The sequence below is a fragment of the Camelus ferus genome, chromosome 15 (genome assembly GCF_009834535.1).
Source record: "Camelus ferus isolate YT-003-E chromosome 15, BCGSAC_Cfer_1.0, whole genome shotgun sequence".
Lineage (NCBI taxonomy): Eukaryota > Metazoa > Chordata > Mammalia > Artiodactyla > Camelidae > Camelus > Camelus ferus.
Window position 1 is genome coordinate 6,227,735 of NC_045710.1, and position 19,806 is coordinate 6,247,540.

General features: G+C 50.2%; 1 protein-coding gene across 3 annotated transcripts; it reads left to right on the top strand.

Moving 5' to 3' along the window:
- Positions 1 to 9,611: 9,611 nt before the first annotated feature.
- Positions 9,612 to 19,561, top strand: KLF11 (Kruppel like factor 11). Of its 3 annotated transcripts, none has more exons than XM_032497014.1 (4): positions 9,612 to 9,823; positions 11,478 to 11,747; positions 12,988 to 13,954; positions 17,016 to 19,561. In XM_032497014.1, exons 1-4 carry the CDS (start codon positions 9,782 to 9,784, stop codon positions 17,084 to 17,086), a joined length of 1,350 nt encoding a protein of 449 aa, XP_032352905.1. In that variant the 5' UTR covers positions 9,612 to 9,781; the 3' UTR covers positions 17,087 to 19,561. The 3 variants fall into 3 exon arrangements, with proteins under 3 accessions (XP_032352905.1, XP_032352906.1, XP_032352904.1); XM_032497015.1 differs by having other exon boundaries at positions 16,915 to 17,110; XM_032497013.1 differs by having other exon boundaries at positions 9,614 to 9,823; positions 16,937 to 19,561.
- The last annotated feature ends 245 nt before the right edge of the window (positions 19,562 to 19,806 follow it).

The window sequence follows — 19,806 nt, forward strand, 5'->3', positions numbered from 1 at the left end:
TACTGGAGGACAGAGAACTCCGGCTTTTACGACAGGAATGTTATGTTTCATGTTGCTATCACTTACACCCCCTCCTTCAGTGTGGCTTTCAGTCAAGGTGTCCACACACTTGGCCGTGAAGGAGTGGGGCTCGTCCAAGGGGAGTCCATGCCGAGGAGGTGAGGAGAGGAGGAGAAATCGGCACAAGGAGGTCTGGGAGCTGGAGGTGACGGGGGAATATGTCCTTCCCTAAGGGGAATCCCTGATGATACCGGGAAGGATGCAGATTTCCAGTTGGATGAGGGCAGCACATGAATGCTTGAAGCTATTTTATTTAAGTCATAAGGGACAGGAGGGCTCAATGGGCTGAGGGACTTGGGAATAGCCGTGGACATTACTGTGGCTGGAGAGGTTTGTTGATTGGGCAAATCAGGCATGGGGTTTCCCTGAGAGTCAGGGTATCGGCTCTGCCTGGAGCAACGCATCCCCATTCCTGGAAACCCAACTCCTCAGCATGTCTTGACAGAACCTTCCCTGTAGCAAACCCTCCTCCAGGCTCCCAGGACTCCCTCTGACTCGGATGCAGCCACACTCACGGTTTTCCCAAACTCCACGCCTTCCCCCCAGCCCACTCGGTTTGCGTTACTGCTCCCTCATCCACTTGCTCACGGTGCCCGCACACAGGTGCTACCTGGAAAACCTGCTCTGTCCACCTCTTACAGTGAGCTATTAAAATTTTTTTTTTTACTTTGTAATAATTTTAGATTCACTAGTAGTTGCAGGAGATTCAACCAAGGAGCTGCAGATAGTACAGAGAGTTCTGGCATACCCTCCACCCAGCTTCCTCCAAGCTGAACCTCTTATATAACCATGGTCCTTTTGTCAACACTTAGACATCAACACTGGGACAATACTACAGACGCAACTGCAGACTTTAATCAGATTTCACTGGTTTTCCCACAAATGCTCTTCCAGTACTTCCAGATCCCATCCCGGGTTCCACGGTGCATTTAGCCTTCATGCTCCTTAGTCTCCTCACATCTGTGATTCCCTACTCTCTCTTCGATTGTCATGACCTTGACCCCTTTGAGAAGTCCTGGGGAGGCGTTTTGTAGAGTGTCCTTTGATTTGCATCTGTCTGACGCTGCTCATGGTTAGGCTGGGGTTATGGAATCAAGAAGAGAAGACACCGAGGGGAAGTGGCCTCCTCGCCTCACCCACCTCACCTCACCTCACTGTCCATACCCCTTACCACTGGCGAGTTAGCCCCTGCCACCTGATGGTGTCTGCAAGCTTTCTCCAGCAGTGAAGATACTCTTTTCCCTTCCCAGACTTTGTCAGAAGTGAGTCACTACGTCCAGTTCACACTCAGGGTGTGAAGACTTAGGCTCCACTCCCTGGAGCGGGTATCTCCATATATTATTTGGAATTCCTCCTGGGGGAGAATTGTCTCTTCTCTCCCATTTGCTTATTTACAATGCATTCTATTATTTCCTCTTTAAGACCCTCCTCGACTCTCCTTCGTCCAGCTTAGCAGCTAAGCGGCTAAGACAGCTCCCCCAGCCCCGGTATTTCCACTAGCCGGCGGTGCTTTCCTCTGTTGTTGCATTTATCAAACTATACAAACTATATCATTATCATTACTTTCCTTGGGAGCCTCCCTATCACAGGAGAGCTTCTTTAGTCATCATTTATGAGTAGTGATGAGGCAGGCACCTTGGACAGGTATTCGTATGAGCATCACCTCATTTAACTCCCATGACATTCCTAGAAGTAGTTCTTTTTACCATGTGAATTTTACAGAAAAGGAAACTGGGACTCAGAGAGGTTAAGCAACCTGTCCAAGGTCACACAGGTAGTAAGCAAAGTCCACAAGGGCAGGAACTGTGTCACAGCCCTCTCTCCCTGGTGGCTGGCAGAGCAGCAGGGTTCATCATGAACTTGCTTGCGTTGCAACAGAAACAGCAAAACCTGGGCTATTGTTGTCCATACCTGCCTCAGGGAGCTAAGCACAGGGGCCAACTCCTCCTGCCTTCCTGCCCCCAGTCTCTGCGAGGCTCCCACAGTGGCTAACACCAGCAGAGGCATCGTTCCTCGGGACGAGGCTCCCACCTTCCGGTGTCCCTGCGGAGGGAGAGAGGAGGGAGGGAGCAAGGCAGTGAAGGCAATTCCTAAATTGGGAGCCCTGAGCAGTTACATCTCTCAGAGACTACACTGGGGTGGCAGCCCACAGATGACCCAAGGGACCCAGCAGGGATCTCTGAGTCACATGGAGCCAGAAAGGTGTCTGGGAAGGGGCTCCGGACAAATCAGGGCATAGGGCATTTTCTAAACTCCTCCTGGCTAAGTTGTTTATTCATTCTTTGGCCCTATCAACATGGGCCTGATCTGAGGTCAGAGCTCGCAGTTCCGGGTAAAGACAGGTGGGAAGTGGTAAACAGAGCAAATGTGACTGAAGAGAGGCCACGTGGGGACACTGAGGAGGGAGGGGCACTAATTGCACCTGGGGGGGTGCTTCATGGGGAAGACAAGGGGCTTCGAGGAAGAGGGGGACCCACAGACAGCAGGAGCCACTGCCCAGGAGTCCCCTGGGGCCCGGGAAGCAGCTGGACCAGGGAAGCTGGGTGACTCCCTCTGGTTCAGGGGGCTGGCCAGCTTGGGAGCACAGGGGCGATGCAGCCCACCGGAGGTGCAGCCTGGCGCTCCCCAGAGGGCAGGAGTGAGGAATAGGCACCCCGCAGGTCCCAGCTTAGGCCCTGCAGGGCCCATGCAAGCCCCCCCGTGAGATGCTTCTCCACTGGTCATTCTGCCAGCACTTTGAGCAGCCATGCTGCTGGCCCTGCTGCCTGTTTGGGCTGGTGCCAGCACCACACTGGGTCACTGGGGAAGCCAGGCTGGCAGCATGTCCAGGGACAGGCAGTCAGCCAGGCAGACAGCCTGGATGACCCCGGGGATCCTTGGAAGCCTGCCCGCCCAGGCCGGGAGGTACTTTGTGTTGTTGTCATGGCCCACACTGGCCTCCATGGGCTTTCTCCTAGGGATGTTCTCAGGACAGTGGTATCCATCCAGGGGGCCTTGGATGGTGGTGGGCACCAAGCTGGGAGTCAGCCTGGAGGCATGGATTCTAGTCGTTCCCCTTCTCTGGGTCTGTTTCTCTTCCCACAAAATGACAGGTTGGACTAGTGGAGTAGCTGTCAAAGCTTGGTCGCTGGACCAGTGGTGTCAACAACATGCAGGAACTTGTTAGAAATGCATCGGAGACCTACTGTATCAGATGCTCTGGGGCAGACCCAGCAGACACAAACTCTAGGGGATTCTGATGCCGCTCAAATGTGAGAACCCTAGGCGGGCTGCTCTCACAGGTTCTTCCCAGGCTGATTCCAACCTATCAGGCACCTGCTGCCTATGCACAAACGGGTGAGGTATGTTGTCAACACCGAAACATCACCTCTATTCCCTGGGTGGCTCCCCGCCACTTGTCCCTCAACACCAGCTCGGAGGACATCTCCTGTGGAAACAGTCCCAGACGGCTCTCCCGCCAGTTCCACAGGCAGAGGTAGTCAGGTCCCCTCTGCTCCCCCTGCACCTGCACCACCAGCATGGCCTTGGTGTACAGCACATCCCTTGTGGTCTTTCCTGCCAAGTGGTGGGACCGAAGGGCAGGGCTGGTTCTGATCCCTCCAAGGTCTCCTAGCAGCAAGCGCACAGCATGGCTTTCCTTCCCTGCTCCGCAGGCTGTCCTTCCTGGGCTCTCAAGATCCCAATAAGCACCCATCCCCTCAGAGAATCCTCCAGGGGTCCACTCTACCCACAGCCCCACCCTGGAGCTTTCCTTTGGCAAACGTTGCAGGTTGGAGGACACACAGCCCCTCTACCCCGGGCCTGGGTACCTGACCCATACATACAAGCTGGTTCTCCCTCTTGGGAGGTCTGATGACACAACACCCAGAGAGGTGGTGCTCTGGCCTGGGGACACACAAAGAGAAGGCAGAGCTCTGCAGTCACGAGGCCGCCGCAGCCACCAAGCAGAAGCTGTGTGTGTGTGTGTGTGTGTGTGTGTGTGTGTGTGTAGGGAGGAGCTGACCGTCCCCTTTGTATCTGGTGAGAGCTGCCGATTCCCCCCACCCATCCACTCACAAGGACTCACATGTGCTTTTTAAAGTGCCTGTTTTCCCAGAGGAGACAGTTGGGAGAAAGAATTACTGGACTTGGGTCTGAGAGATGGAGCCTGACTCCACCAGTGCCAGCCAGGGCTGCTTCCCTTTTCTAGTCCTCAGTTTCGGCCCCATTTTACAGATGAAGAAACTGAGGGAGTTAGTAGTGATGGATGCCCATGGTCAGGCTGGTGGATCCATCATCAAACAGGTGGGAGATTGATGGGTCAGTGATTCATGAATTGATCCACTAGTCAATCATTGATTAGGTCATTCAGTCAACCAGACTGCCAGTCAAGCAGCTAGTCAGTGGACAGCACATCAGCCCTTGTGTGACTTCCAGCCAGTGAGCTCAGCCCCAGGCAAAAGAGAAAGGCAGGAAGGATGGGCTGGACCCAGACCTCACCAGCAGCTTACTCTCCCCTCCCAAGTCAGCTTTCTCTGGCCCTCCCACCCACCCTGGCAGCAGTGCAGGCAGGGAAGGCAGCCTCCAGACTCGATTTGTTCCTCTTGGCTCCACAGCTGGGCTCTGGCCAAAGGCTGAAATACTCAGGGGTTGGCAAGGCCTGGGCCAGCCAGTCTGCAGCCCAGGGAGGGGATGCTGAGGGACAGGAGAAAGGAAGAGCCCGCCCACCCGCTGTGGGTCCTTGCCCCTTGGCAGCTGCCAGGCCCAGGGCAGAATGAAGTGGAGTCACACCAACCATCTATTTCTGACTAGGCCTTGAAATCAGCTCCTCCAAGTTCAACCTGGAAAGGGGACCAGCCCTTGCAGAGAACCATGGTTATCCGAGATGGAATGGATCTCCAAAAACATCTAGTCCAGAGATTCCCAGATCTGGGCATTTCACTGACCATAAAATTTCAGAACAAGTTTGGGGATGCTGCCAGAGGATTGCTAACGTTTTGTTCTCACAAGTTCAAGTGTTATGTACTATCTCTGCTATCACCATCTCTTCCTAAAAGGCATGACATTCTAACCAGAAAAAATTAGGAGGATACAATCTCTGAATAAATGATAGTCCTTAAACTGTACTTAACTATATGAAAAAATGCATTCCTTGCCCCTTATTTTTCTCATTCATAATAAAACCATGAATACTTACTTAATCATAATTCAGGACTGATTAGAACCACAGAGCTAATCCAGCTCCATTTTGCAGGTCAGAAACTGAGGCTCAAAGATGACAAAGATGCACAGGTGCCCAGCACTTTAATACTAGGAGCTAGGACACCAACCCAGTTCCCTGTCCAGGGTCACTCTGACATCCTAACCTGGTCCTCAGTCCAGTGGGAAACCATCGTCACTTTCCCTGGGTGGACCTGTAACACATTTCTCCAAGTCTGTTCCAAACTGGTCCCATCTCCCCAACACCCCTTCCCCAGCAGATGGCTCCCACATCACTTAGAAGGTAGATCACACATAAACACCCTGGCCATCTCTCGCTCCATCCCAGAACATTCCTGGCTCCTTCGTCATGCGCATGGCCCGCTTCCCTGTTCCGTGCTCCCCCAGCCCTCCCCCAGCACACACCCCCCAACCTCACTCCGCCACTGTCAGCCCTTCCATCTCTCTTCTGCTTCACTCACTTTTCTCCACCGTGCCCTTCCCTTCAGCATACGAACACAGTCAAGTTTCTGTAGTGTCATTTAAAATTCTTTCAGAGTTCACATAAACAGAAATCATGACGGCTTTTAAATACAAGCAAAACTCTCAGGTAAATTCCATCAAAGAAATGCAATCTTATGTGATGAGTGCTCATTTTTTCCACTTAGCTTGGCTGAGGTCAAAAATTCAAGAAGATCGAGCACCAGTGGAGAAAGAGGGGACTGGCTTTGCAGTTGATTGTTGATGGCGTACAGAGACACAAAAGCATGTTTGGAGGGCACTTTGACAATTTTCCTAAACAAAAAAATGCACATGGCCACATATCAGAATTTTCATAGCAGTTTTATTCATAACAGCCCCAGACTGGAGATAACCCTGATGTCCATGGACACAAGAATGGGCCAGTGCATGGTGCTGTATTTCACAGCAACGAGAATAAATGATCTCGAACTACATGCAAGTACATGGCAGTCCCCAAAGAGATAAACTACATGATTCTCTTTGTACAGGTTTCAGGACATGCGAAAGTATCTTGTGGTGTTAGAAGTCATGATAGGGACCATCCTGGGCAGGGTCAGGCAGGGGGCTTTTAGAATTCTGCTAATATTCTGTTTCTTGATCTCAGTAACACAAGTGTGTTTACCTTATGAAAATTCACTGAGTTGTACACCTAAGGTTTTGTACTTTCCTGTATCTAGGCTATATTTCAATAAAATTTACCAAAAGGGAAAAAGAAATGTAAGAGCAGTCAACCCAGCAATTCCAATTTTAGGAGGTGATTCTGTAGTTAACCTTGCACGTGGGCGCATGATGCATGGACAGGATGTCCTGCAAACTGGAAATAGAAGAAACAGAGGTGATTTAGGCAGGAGTGGTTCAAGTATGGCATGTTCATATAACATAATAGTATTTAACTACAACAGAGAGCGAGGCTGATCTTTGTGTACTGATGTGCAGTAGCCTCCAAGATGTGTCGTGAAATCAGCAAGAAAGATTCAGAAGGTGCACAGATCACGATCCTTTGCATATAAGTATTTTTGCATATACACAGACTCTCTGGCAGGACCCACGAGAAAGTGGTGGCAGTTTAGCTGGTGGCATTATGCTCTACTTTATACAGTTCTCTGGGTCCATGTCCAGTGTGCCTGCTGGACCGCACTTGGCCTGAGGGTCTGTGGGGCCTGGTGCCGATGAGGGCCTCCGTGATATCTCTGAGTAAATGACTTGTAACTGACTCCAATTTATAAACATGTCAATATCCCAATGACTATAGGCAGGTCCAGTATCTGGCTATGGCAGCAACCACCTGGTGTGTGCGTGTGTGAAGAAAGGCTGCATGGAGAGGTGGTATCTGGGTAGAGGTGGGGGACAAGGGAGGAGGAACCAGCATAAGCAAAGACTTACATGTCTGTCTGTCTGTCTGTCACATGGACTAGAAGTAGGAAGGAGAGGACCTTATGCCTGGAGAACCTGGAGCTAGCCTGCTGCCCAAGTTTCCAGGTGCTGTCCAGGGAGAAGAAACTGAGCCAGAGGAGAGAGAAGCTTGTGTTCCAGACTCCTGGAGAGTTGCTGCCACCTCCTACTCCACAGACACGGCTGGTCATGTGGGTTGACTACACTGGCAGAGCTGGGATTTGGATCCAGGTCTAACTCCAAAGACCTGCACTAAGCATTCTGCTGAGTGTCCTGCTGTTTGGGGGTCAGGAAGGGCTTTACTGAGAAGTCACAATGCAGTCTTACAGAGTAAAAGTGGAGAAGGGTTGGGGTGTTCCAGACAGAAGAAACATCACATACAAAGCAAAAGATGGTGACTCTGACATGATGTTGGGGGGCACAGGGTTTTGCACTGGGATAACAGCATTAGAAGGGAAAGGGATTTGGGGAACTGGTTGGAATGATGCAAGAAGTGCTGGCTGGGGGCTGGTTCTGCAGAGCCGTGCATTCCTGCCTAAGGAGTAAGTTTCAGTCTGTGGCTGTTCGGATTCCAAACTGAGGGTTTGAGTACAGCTTTGGTACCGTCCCTACCTCTAGAAGATGATTCTGGCAGTGAGCTGAGGGGCACTGTGCAGGTGATGAAGCTAGAGGTAAGCAGACCCATTGGGAGGCAGCAAAATAATTCAGGTGAGAGAAGACATTGGCTTGGACCAGAGCAAGAGTGGGTGATGGAGAGAAGTGAATAGTCTGAGAGAGATTTAGGAAGACAAAGAGCACTAAGTCATTGACAAAGGGAGGCAAGGGCAGGAGGGAAGGGCCAAAGGTGACTCTTAGATTTCTGGATGAAGGAAAAGGGTATCTGGTGGTACCCTTCCCGAAGTTTGCGGAAAATTCATATTTGGGTAGAATGGAAGTTCAGCTTTCAAGGACACTGAATTACAGGTGTCTGCAGAATGTCCAAATGGGGAGGGCAGTTAGGAGTTGGTCTTCATTCACTTATTCAACCACTGGTTACCATGTGGCTGCAGTGAACCAGGCACTGGGGTTTCACAGTGAATTAGGCAAGGTCTCTAACCTTGGGAAGGTTCCTTCTGGTGGGGAGACAATTAACAAATAACTAACGAAACAAAAGTTACAGGCTTTGAAAGGTGTTGGGAAGGATGTGAGTTAGATGAAATGGAAAGAAGCTGGAGGTCAGCTTATGCTCCCTCTGTCCAAGCAGAGAAGGCTGGTGAGGAAGAAGCTGGCCAGAGCCCTGGGCCCCACCTGCTTCCCTATCAGTATGAACGTGGAGGGCCTGGTGCTTTCATGGCCTGTTTCCTTGCCTGTTCTCTTGCTCAGAGCACAGTCCCCACAGCGCAGGGATCCTCTACTCTCACCTGCCCCTAGCTTCTAGGGCTGAGGATTCCTCACTGTGGCCTCTGCACCTTGTTCTATGCCAACCCATATCTAAGCTCAGCAAATGTGGGCCACGTGGGTGGATGAAAGGCTGCGCCAAGCCGCACTGCAGGCTGTGTGGGTACAAATAAACACAGGCTGCTCTTCAAGAACTTAGAGCTGCAGAAATGCATAAACCACACCCAGAGACACAGGCAGCCAAAGGGCAGGGGTAAGTTGCCCTGGACATCTCTCTCATTCAGGCCTGAGGACTTCCCAGAGAGAGTGACACTTACACCTGGCCTAAAAAATGGGCAGGTTTCACCAGGTGCTTTTCAGGTGGTCACTTGTTTTGCCCCTGAACCCTCCATCCCCACCGAATTGTGGGGAAACTGCAGCCCAGAGCTGCCTGGAGGGGGCCGTCAGTGGCAGACTCAGGCCGAAAAGCTCCGGCTCTAAGTGCCTGGAGGAAGGAGCGGATGCAGGAATGTCACCTGGGGCTAGCCAGCTTTCAAAAGTCTTCCAGATCAGGGATGCTCTCCTAAGAGCGATGGTAGATTAAACAAGAAAGCAGAATCAGGGTTGAGGCTTCCAGGTGAGCCGCCTCTACTGGACAGATTCACTCCCTGGGGACCTGCACTCCGGCAAGCAGCAGGTGGTGGCCCTTTAAAGCGCAGCCCCCCTCCCCAGCCAGTCCAGTAGACTTGGGGACTTCCCCGGACGCATCTGCACGGTCCCTCCACCCAACCGCTCCCGCTGCAGCAGCCGCTGCAGTAGCCGCCGCCGAGCCGCTGCCGCTGCCGCCGCCGGGACCTTTCCCCTACTTTCCAGGGCCTCAGGCTCCGCCCCCTCGCCGCTACCAAAACACGTGCCGCATCCCGCCCTGCCCGATCACGCCGCGGCCAGGCTCTGATCACGCGGCTCTCCGCGGCGCCCATTGGCCGGGGGCGCCCAGGCCTGTCGCGGATTGGCTGGTGGCCGCCCAGACCCGCCCCGGCGGGGCGCGGTGTATTTTGGTTTGCCTCTGCGCCCCGCCCCTGCGGCCGCTCCCTCCACAGCCGCCCCGCCCCTCCCGCGCCGCGAGGGCCGCGCCGGGGCAGAGCCGCGCGGGCGGAGGCGCGCGCCGGCCGCTCGAGCTCCGGGTCTCCGCCGCCCGCCGCGCACGTGCGGCAGCTGCCGTGCACTAAGCTCCCGCCCGTGGCGGCTTTGTTGCCTCCGGGCCGCAGGCACCATGCACACGCCAGGCTCCGCGGGCCCGGGCGACGCGCGCGCGGTGAGTGGCCGCCCATCGGAGCGAGGGGAGAGGCGGGGACGCGCCGCCTGTGCGGACCCAGGGTGCGGAGGAGAGAGGCAGCGCGCGAGGCCTCGCCGCACCCGCACCGTTAGGAACCCAGGCGGGTTCGGGAGCCGAGAGGGGCGGTGGTTGCGTGAGGCCGCGCTGGGAGGGGCGGGGAGGGGGCGTGTGCCTCGCACCGCCCTACGCGCAGCTTTGTCTGGCGTTCCCGCAGCGGCCCCGCCCCGCGGGCTCCAGGTGCGGGGTTATTTCCAGCCATGACGTCACCAGGCCCTGTGCGGAGGCGGCCATTGGGCGGGGCGCGGCTGGCGGGAACGCGGCACGCGGGCGGCGGGGGCGGGGCAAAGGCGGAGGGGCAAGGACTGTGGGAACACGGCGCGCGTCAGCGGAGAGCTAGGGGGTGGGGCAAAAGCTGGCGGGAAGGTGAAGGGCGTGGAGAGGGCTGTGGGAACGCAGCGCGGGGGCCGGGCGAGGGGCGGAGCAAAAGCTAGCGGGAACGCGGGGCCGGGCAAAAGCTGGCGGGAAGACTGCACGCGGTGGGCGGAGTGGGACGCCTCCACCCGGCTGGCTCCAGTACGGTCCTGAGAGCGGCGGGAAGTTCGCTGGCTGGACCTGGGACCTGGGACCTGGTTCCTGGTTGTCGAGCCACTGGACGGCTGAGGGGCCGAAAGGACTGGGAGCCCCGCGCCGCCGCGTCCCTCCCCCGCTGTGGGGGTGGAGCAGGCGGCAGCCCATGTCTGTGACTTAACAGTTCTTTTCGAGGCCGGGCTGCGGGCAGAAGCGGGGCCAAAGTGGCATTTGTAAAGGCTGGTGGCCTTACCTGTGTGCCCTGGGGGTAACCTGGGTAAGTCAGGTTGGATGCTTAAGCAAACTGAGTGGAAGTATGTATCTTCATAGATGTAAAGTTTCTCTGGAAAGAGATCAGTTAGTTCTAGTCGCGTCCCATCCCCCTCGCGCTTAAGAAGAGACAAGGGTACTGCGCCGGGAAGCCCTCGGGTCCAGGACTTGTGGCGAGATCTTAACAGTTTCTTCCTCTCCCCGTGCTGTCCTGGTGGCCTTGACTGACTTGGTGCTCCTGGGTGTGGGGACCGGGGCTGAACCAGCGCGGGCTCTCCTGGAGCTCTGCTGAGGGATGCCCTGACTGATATGGATGCTCCAGAGTTCCCGCAAATGCATCTTGAGGGACACTCCGGTGGCTTCACGACTCTGAAGGGCCGCTCTCTCATCTCGCCCAACCTCAGCCTGAGCCATCAGTATCGTTCCTCCTCCCCGGGGCCCGTTTGGCACTAGCCAGTTTGGTTCACGCCTCAGGAGATAAGTCTTATTAATCATTTCCCGAAGACAAACATAAACTTGATAACCTTTGTTACGAATCAGAGTTTTCTGTGGAAGCTGCTAGCCGGCCGACTGCATCCCAACTCCTTCCCTCCACAGAAAGCTGGCTTCAGAGCCAAGTGGACCTCCGTGCTCCGCAGGCTTCCTTCCCTAGAAGCCAGAGCGCGTGCGCGTGCGGCTGGAGGCGGGCAGTGCGGGCGTGCGCGGGGCAGGCTGCTGGTGTGTGTGCCCGCGTGCCCATCAGGGTTCCTTGTCTGTTTCCCGGGGCTGAGAAGCTGCTGTGTTGTGTCTCCTTTAGGTTGACATCATGGACATATGTGAGTCAATCCTGGAGAGGAAGCGGCATGACAGTGAGAGGTCTACATGCAGCATCTTGGAGCAGAACGACATGGAAGCTGTCGAGGCTCTTGTTTGCATGAGTTCCTGGGGTCAGAGAGCCCAGAAAGGGGACCTGTTAAAGATAAGACCCCTCACACCCGTCTCTGACTCTGGGGATGTCACCACCACTGTGCACATAGACGCAGCTGCACCTGAGCTACCAAAGGACTTCCATTCCTTGTCAACTTTGGTAAGGGGTGGGGAGAGGAGTGGGTTTTGTGCTAGAGTACCTTCAATAAATGTGCTGAAGAATTCCTGGGTGGATTCCCTGGGATGCTGGCAAGCAGGTTCATACTCTCCCCTGTGTGGGTCCTAAGGATGAAAACATGTCTTGAAAATGTGCTTTCCCATTGATAGATGCAGCCACAGGATTAAAATATCCATAGGCTGAAACTTACAGATTGATTCCAGAAAGCAAAATATACTCATTTCCCTGGGGAGCTTATGGTGAGGGCTTAGGTACCCCAGTCCAGGATCAAATCTGTGGGTAGCAGCTGGAGAAGGCCTATGCTTTGGCACCTGATAGCCTTCATTAGCTGGGTTGAAATCCTGGCCTCTCTGCCTCCCTGTGGTGGCCAACTTCTTTCTTGTGTGAGTTTGGTGCAGTCAAGCACTGTTTTTTGTTTTTGTTTTCTTAACTTGCTACAGCTATGAAGTTACTGGGAGAAATTGCTTCTCAGCTTGGAGAAGTTGAAAGCTGTAAATTGTTAACTAAACTGAAAGCTATAATCTAATTGTCCTGGGCTGGAAGCTTGCACTGGAAGGAGAGTTTGGAAAACTGACTTGGAGAGGGATGAGAAGGGACTTGTGGGCAGTGGAGAGGGTTGTCCAAGTAGTAATCCTGGCTGCCGGGAGCACCTCTCAGAGTTTCTTTGCATTGGGCTCTTCCGTGGGGAGGCCCAAAGTAAGTGAGAGTTGCTGGGGGTGGGGTGCAAAGAGAGGCTTGGTTTAGGTAGAACCCCTGGTTAGAGCATGGCCTTTCGGGGATCATTCTGATAGATTTTATCTTGCATCCAGTAGGAACTGGATGTGTGTGATTGGGTAAGTATGTGTTAAATTTTAAAAAGTTTTTGAGACTCTAAAATTATTGTGTAGAGCTCTCATTTTTAATATGAATTTGTTTTCTCATTTGTCATCCTAATAGTTGAAATTGCTCCTTTCAGTAGCTGTGCAAGCCCAGGAACAGCACTGACATCCTTATGACTGAGCAAATGGGTCGGTTTGGGAGAGGCTGGGAAGAAGGGAGAAAGCAAGAAAATAAAGTACCTCATGCCTCCTTTACAGCCACTGGTTGCTCTTGTGAGCAGACTTCAAACAGCCTTTTCTAGATACTTCTTTGTGAAGCCTTTGGGGGCAACATGATCAAAGTAAGTTCCTTAAAATTTAACCAAAACAACCTTTTCACATAGTACTTTTTTTTTTTTTTTAAGTGCATGACTCCTCCTCAGAGTCCTGACCTCGTGGAGCCGTCGACAGGAACACTTGTTCCTTCCCAAGTAACTGATTCCAAAGCACCCATGGTCGTGGCCATCCCCCCAGCCTCTACTGGGGCAGCCAGAGTGCTGAGCAGGAGGGCAGAGAGGGGCCTGCCTGGTATGAAGCCAGAGCTGCTGGAGCCAGCTGCCAGCTCTCACTGCAGGGCCATGGTGACAAGTGTCATTTGCCACACTGGGGGGAGTCCTTCTCCTGCCCACGTTCCTACCACCCAGACTCAAGAACACCAACTTTCAGCCAACAGAGAAGTAGAAGCACAGATTCCAAGATGTACTGAAGCTTTGCAGGACACACACCTCACAGACAGTTTGCTCAAAGTTAACTCAGTGTCTTGTCAGCCTTGCTCATACAAGTCTGGTGGCCTGATCCCTGCTGATAAAGGCCAGCAGGAGGTAGGGTGGCCTGTTGCAATTCAGTCCTGCTCACCAAAGAATTATGAAAATGACTTGCCAAGGAAAGCCACCCCTCTGATTTCTGTCCCCATTCCTAGTCCCCCTGTCCTTTGCCAAATGATCCCTGTGACTGGACAAAGTGGCATGTTACCAGCTTTTTTGAAGCCACCCCCCCAAGTGTCTGCAGGGACTGTCAAACCCATCTTACCCCACGCTGCTCCAGTGCCCCAGCCTGTGTTTGTGGGACCATCTGTGCCTCAGGGAACTGTGATGCTGGTTCTGCCCCAGGGGGCCCTCCCCCAGCCTGCCACGTGTTCATCGAGTGTAATGGCTGTTGGAAATAACAAGTTCTTGCCCCTTGCCCCTGCTCCAGTGTTCATTGCATCCAGTCAAAACTGTGCCCCTCAGGTAGACTTTTCCCGAAGGAGGAACTATGTTTGCAACTTCCCAGGCTGCCGGAAAACCTACTTCAAAAGTTCCCACCTCAAGGCTCATCTCCGCACGCACACAGGTGAGTCCTGAGGCAGGTCGGGCATTGGGAAGGAAACACACGTCAAGCCGCCTTTGGGATCAAGGCATGAGGACCACTGGAGAAGGCGGCCTTTTTTCTTTGATTCTGAAAAGCTTTCATAGTCTTGGGGTTAACATTAGTACAGCCATCAGTGGTTTTCCTAGAACATGCCATCCATCTGCTCAGCCCAGTAGATAAACATAGTACAGCTCTGTGACTGTGATCCTTGATGGGCTTTAGAGGGAGGCTCTCGTTGCCTCTTACTGCAGTAGACGTCTCATTTTTTATTTGCATTTTAGAAAATGTGCGTTCACGTTGGATAAACATCAAGGTGATTTACTTAGTTTTACTATAGGGAAAGAGCTTTCTAAAGTATGGAGAAGTTTGAATTCTAGACTGTTTGCACTTTAAAGGAATATTTTTTACTTTTGGGAATGGATAGTGTCTAATTGAGAAGTCACAAAAGAAAGTAACTGTAGTGACTTAGTGATCTCTTTGTTACCTCATTGGCTTCCTAGAATTTTCTGTAGTGATGGAAATGCTCTCTATCTGTCCAGTAAGAGGGTAGCCACTAGCCACACACACTTGAAGTGTGAACAGTGTGTCTGAGGAGCTAAATTTTACATTTTCATTAAGTTTGCATTTGTACAGCTACAAGGGGCTGGTGGCTACCATGTTTAACGGAGGTGAGGTGGCCTGGTAGATAGAACTTCTGCTTTAGTTGCTTGGGGCAGAGTGTCTCAGGTGTTCTGTAGCTCTCTTGTTCTTTGAGTTAGTGTCAGGCATTTTGTTTTGTTTTCAAAAGTCCTGTAGTTAAATAGTCTGCTTGTTAAGCTCACCTTCGAAAGGTTCACGCACATATGCACACACAAGCACAGCAACAGGTCGCGGGTTCCGCGGTAAAGACGTGGTTCGTAAACTCTCTCCATCGTGGAACCCTTTTCACCAGAATGTCTGCTGATGGCCTGCGGGACAACAGGGAATGTTGTCAGCCGTTTGGGAAAGGCTGAACTGGAGGGAGTCGTTGTGGTACTTTACTCCAAAATGCATTTGAGGTAGAGTGGTTCTAATGAGCGTATTAAAATGCTGTTGTGGCAGCTTCCACTTGCGGAATGAAGCAGGGTCTGGAACGTAGGCTGAACAAAAGGCGCTCTGCTGCCCTCCACGCTACGGAGTGGGCTGTCTGCTTCAGGGATGAGGCCCAAGGCCTGGCCGGTGAAGAACTTGCTTCTCTGCCTTTACCTTTGCTCTCCACGTCCACATCTCTCCCCTTCACTCTCTGCTCTCTGACTATCTCTTATTTACTAAAAACCATTTAAGGGCCTCTCTTAGAAGTATTTTCTGATCTCTCCTTCCTTATTTGACCCTAGGGGTTTGTTACGTTTCTCACCACATTCTCCCTCTGTTTTTTTTAGTTACTTATATACTTGTCTGATCTCACTGGATATAAATTCTTGGTGTCTGACCTAAGAGCCTGGCACTAGTAAATGATGATTGGTCATTGGTGCTACAGGGTAGCTGTCATGGCTGTATTGGCGTGAACGGGCACCTCTGAAGGGCTCATTGACTTGGCAAACTCTTCAGAGACTACCGAGGTGAACTTCAGATCACATCCAAACACAGATTATGCATTTGGGGAGGCAATGGAATGAGGTATTACTGTTTATTCAGTCAGTTTCCCTTGGTAGAAATACTGGCAGGGTGGCACAAAATAGGGCTTCAGGTTTCCCAGTATACTTAAGTAACCATAAAAGTTCTGAAGAATCAACTTCTTGTGACATTTTGTAAACACTAAATTGGAGTTTTCATAAGATATAGAAACCTTGGGTGAGTTTACCTTAGATAAGATAGTTTTTCATTCTAAGCTGAAAATTTTTAAAATTAGTATAAGGTAGAGTGAGCAAAGGCTCATGTTTTTATAAATCCTATGCCAAAGGGTGGTTATTCTCTGTCCACCCTCTGGCCATCCAGTATGCTGACAGCAGTGGTGGTGGTTTCCTGAAAACAGGTAACCTTATGCTTATAGCATGAGATCTTTGAAAGTCCATGAAGTTCAGGCCTTTTTTCTTAGAATCGTTCATAAAAAACCATTGTGATGCTGAATTTTCCTGCTAATTCAACTTTGAAAAACATGATATATTTAACTGATGTCTCATCATCATTCATTCAAAACCATTTATTCGCCACCTGTCATACAAAGTGCTGTGCTGGGCGCTAAACTGTACAGAGATGGATGAACTAGGCAAGTCATAAATCTTCAGGAAGGTAGGTCACGTAACAGCCTGTAACAGCGTTGAACACATCCATTTATGAGGTTGCACAGCAGTGTGTGATTGTCACAACCTGGTCAAGATAGGGACTTCTAGGAAAGGGAGCACTCCTGCTGGCTGGAAAGGCCCGGGAGGACTCATGGGAAGGGCCACACTGTTACCTGCGGACAAGGGCTCCCTCGCTCACCTCCAGGAAGACAGTATGAGACACCTTCCAAGTGTGCTGAAACTTTGAACGGAGACACTTGAGGCTTGTAACTACAAGAAGGTGGTTATTAGAATTCTAATTCATTTTGTAGTTAACCTCTTTGTCAGGTGTAATAACAAATATGAAGATGGCATTAATGATTCTGAGAAGTCTTGTAGGTCCTGGGAGGGATTTGTTTTTAGATGTGCAGCTTCCTGAGAGGGAAGGAATTATTCCTTTTAAGACTCTTCCTCCAGCTAACTGTTGAAGACTTACCTTTATTTAAAAAATCTTTGGAATAACTAGATGAAGTTTGACATTGTTGAGCCCTGACATACTACATCTTGGGAGTGGCAGGAAGAAATGCATCTTGGACAATTACTTGACTTCCAGATAACCTGATTCCAGAATAGTAGGATATTACTTTTTCCTTAGGTCTTGATGACCAAAATTTTTAAATGACATAAATCAACCTGCTGAGCATTTATTTATATTTTCTCTAGTATGTGTTTTCTCATCTCTTAGGAGAGAAGCCTTTCAGCTGTAGCTGGGATGGCTGTGATAAAAAATTTGCTCGCTCAGATGAACTCTCTCGCCACCGCAGAACTCACACTGGGGAGAAGAAGTTTGTGTGCCCAGTGTGTGATCGGCGTTTCATGCGCAGCGACCACCTGACAAAGCATGCCCGGCGCCACATGACAACCAAGAAGATCCCTGGCTGGCAGGCGGAGGTCGGCAAACTCAACAGAATTGCTTCAGCGGAGAAGCCTGGGAGTCTGCTGGTGCGCATGCCAGCGTCTGCGTGACGGGTCCGCCAGGGAATTGCGGATGGAAATTTGTAAAAGCCTGCTTTCAGGAATGGAACTGATGATTTTCTCTCCAAAAAAAAAAAAGTCTTGAGGGCTAGGGGAAGGTAGAGAGCTGGTTCTGATGAAGGCATGTTGACTTGTTTTCTTGGTTGGGACCCTGTTCAGTATCTTTTGCAGTTTCAGAAGTTCTTTTAAGGAAATGGAAGAAAATTTGATAATCTAAGTCACCAGCATTCAAACAAACATTTCGGCAATAAATCTTACAAAATCGGGATTTTTACAACCTTTCTATTCATGTTTTGTAGAAACGCGACAGGGTACTAATTTTTATACTGTTTTTTATAAAAATATTTTTATTGGTGCTCAAATCACTAATTTCTAGATAGATGATTTTACAGTCTTTTCAGTATTTAACATTTTAATTATACCCTTACTTTTAGTACAAAAGTTGGAATATTATTTAGCCAAAAAAATTTACAACTTTGTAATTAGGCCTTTTAGATCTAAGAATTTTCTAGAATCAGAACTGGTTGAGCAGGGGCCTCTTAAATAAATGGGGGAGGAAAAAAAACTTTATAGTTGGCTTCTTCATAACATTTTCAAGAGAAATACCAAGCAACCGTTCCTTTAAGGCTGTAGCCCAAGGATTTAAATTTTGGTTAAGTAGAACTTAGTCACCTGTGTCTGTGGTGTGACTTGTGAGGAATGTACCCCAGAGGATAACTTAAAATACTCAATAGGTACCCTGATGAGCAGAGAGCTGCTGTAGGATCTGAGTGTCTGCTCTGCCGAGAGCACACCGTTCACAGTCTCATTTGTACCTCAAACACCAAAAAAGGTGATGTATGCACTCAAACTCAGCTGCTTTGTTAGTTGTCAGTTTGACTTCTTTTGCTGTGGCCTTATCCAAGTATTTTGTGGGTAAAGTAACTTCCTAGAGAAAAAGGAAACGTCCTTAGTATTTGGAGGGACTTCCCACCAAAGTACAGCTTATCTGAGGTGGGGGCACGTGCAGATGGTGCAGCTCCAGTGTTCTGATTTCTTTATTAAGTATTAAGAACTATGGGAAATGCAAGCTACGCTAAATGGCAGTAATACTGCCCAGCTGTCCTTTCATTCATTTTATTTGAAGGAAATTGTTTTGATCAAATGGAGAATTACTTGGGAGTGGGGTGTTTTGCAGTCTGCCTAGAAAGCAGACCATGGGCGTCACTGTGAAGCTGTGTGAGCACAGGTCTGAAGCGTTACAGAGACTGCGCCCCGGGTCCGGAAGGCCACGAGCTTGCTTTTGTTGTGCAGTGTTGGGAATCCAGCAACAGAACACATGTAAGGGATGTGGGGATGTTGCTCTGCTCTTGGAGCCTGCAGATGGTTTTTGTTGTGCCATATGTATTTAGATTCTGTCTTTGGCTCTTAGTTATTGGCATTTACCTTTATTAAAACGATGGTAAGGTGAAATACTGAATAAATATAATTAGGTTTTGTGTTCAGGCCTTCCTTTAGTCTGAGAATGCTCTCCTGGTCATTCACTGTATGTTACTCCACACCCTTTAAATTACCCTCTAGTATCAGTCCGCTAAGTGACAGGCTGTGTGTTTAGGAGGCTTCCATGTCTTTGGACACTTCTGTAGTTGAGTATTCCTCCTGGTCATGAGACATACTACAGTTACAAAAGAACTGTAATTAAATGTACATAGTTTGTGTTTCCCCACCACCCAGTCCTTCCTCCCACTACTTGTATCTTAAATCAGCATAAACATTTCTGTGTGTATGCTGTAAATGGCATTAAATTGGATATTTCTCTTAGTTATACAAAATAACGTTAATCCTACTATGTTCTGGTGGATAACACAACGTCTTTGAGTATTTGGTTGCTTGTCACACTGAACTTCATTCTCTGAGCAATGTAGTTAGTTTCCAAACAATAGATGTGTTTTTAAAAAAAAGTTTTGATTTATACTTCCATTTCCTGATGAGATTTCAAAGTACCTTCTGTAAACAACAGTTTTCGGCCCTCTGTTTGTCGATTGAAAAACTGTAAGTTGGGATACAGCTTCATCTGAAAAATGCAATCGGAGAACCAGCGCCTGTGGTGTGTGTTCAGTGTGGAGTCCCTCCGCTGCAGCCCGGCTGTCAGAAGAGGGCACTTCCCCAGTGCACTTTACTGCCTGAGCAATTCTGCTTGATCTCTTTTGACTTTGAGCCTTCTAAGTAGTTTCAGTAATAAAATTTTAAGTGTTTCAGAATTATGTTTTATGTAACAGACTTTGACTTATTTAAACTGAATATGTGCGATGTAACTTTTTTCTTTGAATCATATAAAACATTTTTGATTTGCAAACCAGACTGTATCCTGTGTCATGTACCTGCACTACAGTATACCCAGTGGCTTTTCAGAAAAATCTATAAAATTGTATATTGGCCCAACCTGACCTTCCTCTTTGGTTTCTGGGGTTCTGTTCTGCTTTCAGGATGCCCTTAAGATTCTTTGGAGGGTTCTTTCTGAAAGAAGTGTGTGAAGAGTCTGCTTCTGTGTTGGCCGCTCTGATGTTGGGACTGGTCTTGGCAGAACAGGACCGTGGGTGC

Excerpts from the sequence above, each read along its gene's own strand:
- KLF11 (XM_032497013.1), top strand. The coding sequence starts at position 9,782 with ATGCACACGCCAGGCTCCGCGGGCCCGGGCGACGCGCGCGCG. Across the intron at positions 11,748-12,987 it reads TCCATTCCTTGTCAACTTTG|TGCATGACTCCTCCTCAGAG; the intron begins GTAAGGGGTGGG and ends TTTTTTTTTAAG. Across the intron at positions 13,955-16,936 it reads TCATCTCCGCACGCACACAG|GAGAGAAGCCTTTCAGCTGT; the intron begins GTGAGTCCTGAG and ends CTCATCTCTTAG.